The sequence below is a fragment of the Natrix helvetica genome, assembly GCF_964273705.1.
Source record: "Natrix helvetica genome assembly, chromosome: 1".
Classification (NCBI taxonomy): Eukaryota; Metazoa; Chordata; class Lepidosauria; order Squamata; family Natricidae; genus Natrix; species Natrix helvetica.
In genome coordinates this window covers 232504469-232513570 of record NC_138548.1, presented here as the reverse complement: position 1 = coordinate 232513570, position 9102 = coordinate 232504469, and the positions used below count along the sequence as shown (strand labels likewise).

At 45.6% G+C, this 9102-nt stretch overlaps 1 protein-coding gene across 1 annotated transcript in view; it reads left to right on the top strand.

Moving 5' to 3' along the window:
- Positions 1-1129: 1129 nt before the first annotated feature.
- PRKCA (protein kinase C alpha) overlaps positions 1130-9102 on the top strand; it is a 209195-nt gene continuing 201222 nt past the window's right edge. Inside the window, exon 1 of the mRNA XM_081934404.1 lies at positions 1130-1527. Within this exon, the coding sequence (XP_081790530.1) occupies positions 1355-1527 (173 nt within the window). The 5' untranslated portion in view covers positions 1130-1354. The remainder of the gene's footprint in view (positions 1528-9102) is intronic.

Sequence of the window (9102 nt, the reverse complement as noted above, 5' to 3'; positions counted from 1 at the left end):
ACAATGGTCGCAAGCGTGAAAAACGGTCATAAGTCCCTTTCTGCCCAGCGGTTGTAACTTCAAACAGTCATTAAACAAATGGCTGTAAGTCGAAAGCTACCTACCAGAGCTGGGAGGCAACAGAAGGGAAAGAACTCTGGAGTGAGCAACAGGTTGAGGTAGAGCTGTTTGTAAACGGGAGAGGTCACATTGGGCAACCTGTTTGCTGTGGGTGTGAGAAAAAGCTTTCAAACTTTTGGGTGTTATTGGCACCGGGTGGCACAAGTGGGTTTGCTACATTCTGGCTGCATGAGTAAGGAGGACAGCCTGCAGGCTTCCACTTGCGCTCTGGCTACAGGTGATTTCCTGGCAAAGGAAGCCTCCTCAGGTCCACAGCAGGCCTTCTGCAGCCCGGGTGCCCCCCGCAGGCTGGCTGGCAACCATCTGAACCCCACAGGGCACAACGGGTTGGAAGAAGGAAGCCACCTCAGCCTGCTCCAAACTGCCAGGAGCCAAAATTGACTTGCAATCAACGCCGAGCCTCTCTCTATTTTAGTCCCCAAACTCCCTCACCCCTGGGCGCTGCTAATCACCCAGCCGTGAAGGGTGAGCGACCTCTCCTGAAGAGAGGGATCGAGCAGCGGGGCTGAGCTGACTCCGGTTCCGCTCGGTTAACTTCTCCGTGCGCGCATTCTGAGCATTTTCAAGGCCTCGGCGGTGCGTTTTGTGCGCATGTGGCAAAAAGTATCTGTTGCGTGTCGGCCGCCCTCTTCTCTCTCGCCCGTGGCGAACCTCCAGCGAGTCCGGGCTTTTGATTGACGGCGGGGGGGCGGGGCGGGTCTCCCCGCGCATCGAATGCCACAGGTGATGCCCGCGGCCCTTCTGCGGGGCTGGGAGCACCGCGGACGCCTATTCGGGGACCTCCCCCTCCCGCAGGGGGGGGGCGTGGGTCTGCCGGCCGGCCTGCCTGTTGCCCTGAGAGACGGGCTTCCCCGGCTCGCGCTCTTCCTCCTTCCCGCGGCAGGGGGCCCAGGAGCGCGCTAACAGGAGGGCGGGCGGGCAGGAGGGCGGACGGGCGGGCGGAGCCGTCGGGTCTGGCCCGGGGCTGTGGGATCCTCCTCCCGCCTCCCTGCCGCGCGTGGCTCAGACGTCAGGAGGAGCCCGAAGCGGGCAGGAGGCAGCGCCCATCCACACAGCTGCCAGAAGTGTCGGACGCGGCTGCCGGACGGGGGTAGAGTCGGTGGCAGAGCCGGTGGCTGGAAAGCGGCTTCCTGGCTTGAGAGGGCGAAGTCGGAGGCAGAGCAGGAAGGAGCAAGGAAAAGAGGGAAGCTCGCTCGGGGACGGCGGAGGAGGAGGGGGCGCGCGCGCGCCTGCCATGGCCGACGTCTTCCCACCCTCCGAACCCGGTTCGGGTCCCGACGCTGCTCGGCGGTTCGCCCGGAAAGGAGCCCTCCGGCAGAGAAACGTGCACGAAGTGAGGGACCACAAATTCACCGCGCGGTTCTTCAAGCAGCCCACCTTCTGCAGCCACTGCACCGACTTCATCTGGTAAGGAGAGCCGACGATTCCCATCTCCGTCGACAGCCTCCTCCTCTCCCCCCCACCCGGTGCAAGCCCTTTCCCCTCCGCGGTGCCGGCGCCTCTTCCCCTCGGTCTCTCTTTCCTCCGGCTTCATCTGGCTCCCCCCCCCCCGCTAGCCTTCACCACACCCCGAAAGGCAGCCTGACTCTTCGTGCCTCCTCTCCCGAGCTGCCTCTGCCCCCCGTTCTTCTCCCTTTAACTCCTTCGCAGATTTCCCCTGGGATCAACTGTCCGAGTGCAGGAAGAGAAGAGCCCGCGGTCAGTCCTTCCAACTGGGAGCAAAGGATTTCCCCCGGGGAGTTAAGTTCTGGAAAGGCGACCCCCGAGAGTCAGCCAGTGAGTGAGAGAGCGGCTGCTCCTCTCCGCTCTCTTCTTTTCTGAGCTTGTCACAACTTTGGCAGTTTCCCCCAATCTGGTACCTTCCAAGATGTATTGGGCGCCAATGTAGGTTCCCCCTCTGGAAACGATGGGAGGCGATGCCTCGCACCACGTCTGGAGGACAACAGTTCGGGGAAAGCACTTTCTGAGTAGGTGTGTGTGTGTGTTTTGCGTGAGGGAATCTGCCAGCACACCATTGCTTGCATACCTGTGGGGATAGATATTCATCTCTTACTTCCATTGAGAAAGCTTTTGGGCACTCCTCCAGCTTGCCAGAAAGGCATCCTTGTTGCCTGGTTGCTCTGGAGAGATAATTAAACAATATTTCACCGTTCTCACTTCCTGCATTGAAATCTTCCTTCTGTGTCAACTCTGCCACTCCCACTGACCACATCATAAAATGAAGCTCATTCGTGAACCACTTTGGCATTACAGATGCACACAAATTCAGGTCGCTCCTTTGCATAACATTTATCAGCACAAATTGACTTTTTTTTTCTCCTGTAAAAGACATTTTCTCTCTTCTGAGAAAGTGATCTTTGTGTAATAGCCCTTGAAAGAGAGCACCTTCCTAACATTTGTTGCCAAATGCCCGTTTGGGCTTCCCCAAGATAGACAGACAGACAGATAGATATAGACAGACAGACAGACAAATAGATGGACAAATGATAGAGATGAGAGAGATAGACAGATAGACAGACAGACAAACAGATAGATAAATGATAGAGATGAGAGAGGGATGAATGAATGGATGGATGCCAACTACAATATATCCCAAGGAAGAAGCTGTTGTGTCTATAGTCCCACTTGCTGCTTTGCTGACCTGGTAATGTGCGTGACCTAGCATGTGCCCTCCAAAGGAGATGTGTGTATGTTACATTGACCTATTAGCCTTTAAATCAGTGTTTCTCAATCTTGGCAGTTTAAAGTCCACACATCTTGTAGTTGCAAAGGTTAAGAAACATGATTGGGCTTCTCCCTTCTATGTAACACCTCATTCCTTTAGAAGAAATGGGAAACCTGGAGCCCTTAATATATTGCTGAACTACACATCTTTCTGCATCCCTTGTCAGGAGAAGACAGATACAAAAAAAGATACTTTTCTACATCTAGAAAATTGTAGGTTCCTGATCTTGCTTCTATTCACGTACTGGCTGACATACTGAGATGAAGAAACTGACATCTGCTCTCTACTCTTAAAAATACTTTGTCTTCCATTGCCCACAATTATCTTGTTCATCCATTGAACTGAGTTCATTTCATAAGTGGTTGATAAGCGTTATTCCCTTTATCTGCCCCTTCCTGGTATGGAATACTGATTGATAACAACTGTTCAGCAGCTACTTCCTAAATTAATAAGAACATTTTATTGAGTCCCTGACATCACACCAGAAACTGACACCAATTAATTTTTTCTTCCAACATAGGGAGTATACTAATATGTCCAAAAGGTTAATCTAGGCTGAAACAAAGATAAGAGGTAATAATACCATTATATATGTCTTCTATGAATCATAGCAGATATTCAAATTCAGGGTATCAGTACTTTCTGAAATACAGTGTGAACATGGAAATGAGAACCTTGCAAAAAACAACAACACCTCCTTAAGTATTTTTCCTAACAATTTCTTCCTTAGAGGCCCCCGCCCCCCTGTTTTGGGAAGACACTTCTGCCTGGCATAGCCTCTCTGGCTGCATTCACATGGCATGCTTTCTACTGATTAATCCACAGTTTACATAGTGTGATGGGCAGAACACTGCATCATGAGCTAACCATGGGCTAGACATGAATGTGATTGCTTGTTTGTGTAAAGGAGAACTTATTTATGCAAAACTTACAAAACTACTGTGTACTGGCTAGTGAGACTTCCAGCTGTAGTTTTGTAAAAAAAAAGATTCTTTCCCTCCCCCCCCCTCCAAAATTCTGGAGCTCTTTCATGCTCTACTTGAATTCTGTATTGATTGTCTAGCTAGCCCATTCATCTATTTTATTATTGGCCTTTAGAGACTTTCTTTCCCCTTCTTCTTTCTGCTCTGCGTTGCTCTTTAATGAAAAGCTTTCAGTTCTCACTAGCTACAGTATTGACATAGCATGCTAACATACAGTTCACATTCAAGTCTTTGTCATAGAACTTGCAAGGTAATGCTTGGACCACCAGACTCTGTCCAAGGTAACCAGGGGTGGGATTCAGCCGGTTTGGACTGGTTCGGGCGAACTGGTAGCTCTGACAATCAGCTGGGGAGAGAACCGGTTCGCTCTGACAATCAGGTGGGCCAGCCTGCCTGCCCCTGCGCTTTACTTACTTATATCAGCTGATTCATGTGGCAGAGCACATGGCCGCGCTTCAGCTGTGTTACCCTCCAGAAGTAACGTGGAAAGTAAGTTTAGTTAAAACTCTGCATGCATGCAGAGCGCATGTCAGGCGTGTGCGTGTACAGAGCATGCATGCATGCATGAAGCACACAATCACTGAACCGGTTGTTCAGTCGGCACAATTGCACCACTATAACTAACCTAACCCTAGGATAGTTGTTATATCCAAAACATTAGGGGAGATCCACACATAAGTTGCCTTGAATCCCCCTGACAAAAAATTGAATGTAAATAAATAAAAACAAACATACTGAGCTTCAAACTAACTAAATACAAGTATGATTCTACCCATTATGTCTCATTTCATGCATTTATTAATTACACCTAGATATATTTGGTAGTCATAGTGTGTAATTGCACATAACATTAAGTCTTGAGTTTTTAACCATGGACTGTTGTTCAATCAGCAAAATTAGCAAAGTAATCATAGCTCATTGAGTTAGTTTCTATTTAATTTTTTTCTCTGTGTCTTTTGTCAGAACCCAGAATTGGTTCCCCCTCTTCCCCAAAAATCCAGGAATAAACCATAAAGTCATGAATAAGCCATGACAGATAGTTTGATCTGGTGGTTAAAGCACCAGGCTAAAAACTGGGAGACTGTGAGTTCTAGTCCTGTCCTAGAATGAAAACCAGCCTGGTAATTTTGAGCCAGCCATCCTCCCTCAGCTCAACCTGCTTCATAGGGTTGTTTTTATGGGGACAATAGGAGGAGGAAGGAATGTTGGATATATTCACAACTTTGAGTTATTTGTACAAATAATAAAGGCAGGATAGAAATAAATAATTTTTACATGACAGTTGAGATTTATAATAATGACAATGAGATTTATAATAAAATGCCATTTGAGATTTGTAATAAACCAGAGCTTGTAACCAGTAGTCTCCATAGTTTCAAACTGTGTTTTCATTGTAAGAATTATATATGTTTCTTGATGGGTTCACATCTTATTCTAAGTGTAGAAAAATCAAAGTATATAATCACTTTACTGAATTTAAGGGGCATGCCACATAACTTGCTATCTCATTTTCTTGTTCTAATAAGGCTCAGTCTAAAAGCATTACCTATAATCATTTTTTTTACTTAAACATAGCAGCGGGGATTTGTGAATTGGATCAGAACAGTAAACATGTTGGGGGAATATTAAAATCCCTTCCACTTCCACCCCAGAAATTACTTGAAACCAGCAGGCTTGTCTTTTTAGTGAAAGGGCAAAAATGCAGCATCTATATTTCCTTGGAAAACCAATTTGCAACACTCCATGTGTTGATAACTAATAAAAATGACATGGTGGAAAAATGCCCCTGTTTCAATTAAATTCCAAGTCCTTCAGCTCTGTTTTTAAACAAAGACAAAAATAGCAGATTTATTAGTTCATACATAGTTTGCATCTAATTTATCAGCTGTCATTTAGCTTTTACTCTTCATCATGTTCATTTACAGAGTTCTTAACTAATTAATAGTTATTGGAGGTCAGGTCTTCATATTCTAACAATGAAACTAAGGGTTAATTTCTTTTTAATGTAAGTATAAGTTAATAACTGAGCATTCTGTATTTAACAGAACAGAATTAAGGTTTCTTAATTTTAATTATGGTTTATTACCCTTGCACAAAACTGGTGACACATGGGGTGCCAATCACTTTTGCTAGGCTTTTTAGGCTAAGGAGACCACTTACATAAATCAGATTTCTATTCATGATTTGTTGCTCTTAAAGAAGCCAGAATCTGAAAACTGTTCTGTCTTGCTTCTTTTGAGAACAGGAAGCCAGGAATCCTATTAAGATAGTTACACTAAACAGACTATAGATAGAAGTTTGTTGGCTATGTATACTGAGCAGAGATGCCACAGGTTTCTCATAGTCTTAATAGCCACTCTAGGAGAAGACCTGTGTTAGTCTAGGTGGAAAGAAATCAAGAGGAGTTTCATAGCACCTTTTCTCACTAACACATTTTATTAAAACTCTTAAGGTTAAAGGAAGCATAGAGCGTCTAGAGTCTAGACAGATGTAGGAGTTAATTTAGAGTGAGGGGGGGAAGAAAGGAGAAGACAGTAGTTATGCAAATACAGGTTATATGTCAGACAGATTACAAGTATTTTACCAATTCACAATTACCATCTGTTAAAAATACATTGTGTGTCCTGCGCTGGCATGCCCTGGAAAATGAAAATGATCTGATTTTATGCTGTCCTTGTTTTAATCCTCATGTCAAAGTTGTGTCCCTTAATTTTTTTCTGCAAACTTTTTTTTTTGTCCATTTGACCAAATAGAATCCAGAGGGGCATTGCTGACAGATGATAGCATATTTCACATTAGAAGAAGAGCATGGGAAGATGCCTCTGACCGTGTGTGTTTGTGTGCGTGTTGGGGCCTAGGATAGTGAAGATTTTATTTTATTTATTAATTAAATGTATATGCCACCTATCTTACTGATAGAGCAACTCTGAGAAGTTTACAATATAAGAAAAAAAAATAAAGCAATTAAAATTAGGAGAGTTAATTAGTAAAGCTAAAAAACCAAGATGATGTTGGGGATCTTCTCCGTCAGCCCTCCCCAATGTAAGAGGCCCCTGTCAGGGCCCCAGGCCAGGTGGCAGAGCCAAGTTTTCAGGGTCTCCTGAAAGACCAGGAGCGTGGGAACAGATTTCATCTCCAGTGGGGGAATATTCCAAAGGGTGGGGACCAAAGTAGCAACAGCACTTAGACTTCTATACCACTTCTATACCACTTCTATACCGCTTCATAGCCTACTCTAAAGGGACATGGTGGCTCAGTGGCTAAGAAGCTGAGCTTGTTGGTCAGAAGGGTGGCAGTTCAGCGGTTCGAATCCCTAGCGCCGCGTAACTGAGTGAGCTCCCGTTACTTGTCTCAGCTCCTGCCAACCTAGAAGTTTGAAAGCATGTAAAAATGCAAGTAGAAAACCCCCACCTTTGGTCGGAAGGTAACAGCTTTCCGTACACCTTCGTTGTTTAGTCAGCCAGCCATATGACCGTGGAGAACGTCTTTGACAACGCTGGCTCTTCAACTTTGAAACTGAGATAAGCATCGCCCCCTAGAGTCGAGAATGACTAGCACATATGTGCGAGGGGAACCTTTACCTTTAGCCCACTCTAAGCAGTTTACAGAGTCAGCATATTGCCCCCCAACAATCTGGGTCCTCATTTTACCAACCTCGGAAGGATGGAAGGCTGAGTGAACCTTGCGTTGGTCAGGATCAAACTCTTGGAGTGAGCAGTGGTTAGAATGCAGTAGTGCATTCAGCACTGCACCACCAGAGCTCAGTAGAGAAGGCTCTGCTCTTGCAACACACCCCACCAACTGAAGTTATTTGGTAAGTGGGATATAGGTAGGCTGTCCCACTGAAATGAGTGGGTGAGCTAGTCTCATTCAGATGAAATGGCTCCTTAAATGTTGGGCCCCCACATGCTGTTTCTTGATGCATTGTATGTCAAACCTCAATGTGAAGTGTGTGTGTGTGTGTGTGTGTGTGTATTCCTGCTGCATTTTCTCTCTGTCTAGTTGTTTTCTCTGTCTCTCCCCCCCCCCCCCTTGAGTTGAGATCAACTCAATTTCTGATAAGTACATGAACACATGTAGGGTTTTTTGGCAACAGTTCAGAATAGTTTGCTATTGCTTTCCTACAGGGTGGCTTTTCACTCCTGAAATTCCCTGGGGGGGTTATGTCTATGTACATACACATGTACACACTGCTTATTATGGGGAAATAAATGTGTGATATATTTAGGACCTTCATCAAATTCATTGTGAAATGTGTATAACTGGGTTTTTCTCGAAGTCAAATGATTTGGCAATTGCCAAACAAACAGTGTGGCCTTTTTTGTCTTTATTAATGAAGTCAGTAGAGGGTTTTGTTACTGCCCTCACTTTTGATGGAAGGAGGACTTAAAATATTTTCAGTATTTTACATACGTATTCAGTATTATACATATGTATGGGGGAGAAGGAATTCTTAAGGTTTATTATTATCTTAGAGTACAAGTGAGACAAAATTATCCACATAGCAAACCTCAAACCAGGTAATAAATTTCACTGGGAAGTCAGAAAATATGATTTATTGGTTAAATCCCAAACTTTTACCATGTAAACTAGGTAAACTATGCGGTTAAACGTATTCATACAGATCAGTGGTTCTCAACCTATGGGTCGGGACCCCTTTGGGGGTCAAACAATCCTTTCACAGGGGTCGCCTAAGACCATTGGAAAACACATATTTTCGATGGTCTTAGGAACCGAGACACCAATTTTATGGTTGGGGGTCACCACAATATGAGGAACCGTATTAAAGGGTCGCGGCATTGGGAAGGTTGAGAACCACTGATATAGATTGTTGTATTCTCCATAGTGAGGGGAGGAGTATCCAGGATGGGTTGACCTTGTCCTCTCTTGATTGGACTGAGTCAGATAAGCTCTTTTAGCCACGCCTTGGTCACCAGGCTCCACCCAGTTATCGACTCAGTCCATCAATGGATGGCTGTGTTCATCCTGAGATCCTGAAGAAACTTAAAGGAAAAATTTTAAATTGCTGCAAAAGTGATCGAAATTGCCTCCATGCTGCCTGATCAATCACTAGAGGCTGAGGAAACCCCCAGCGGGGGTAGAAAGCAAGCGCAGGAACCGCTAAGGGGGTGCGCAGCCCAGGTCACAGAGCGATACCCATGGCACTAAGTGAGGACTCTCACCAAAGGGCCATTTCATCGGTACTCCTGTGCGATAGATCTCAGACACTGACTCACCATCCGATGGTCAGGCGGTTCCTCAAGGGGGCCTCCA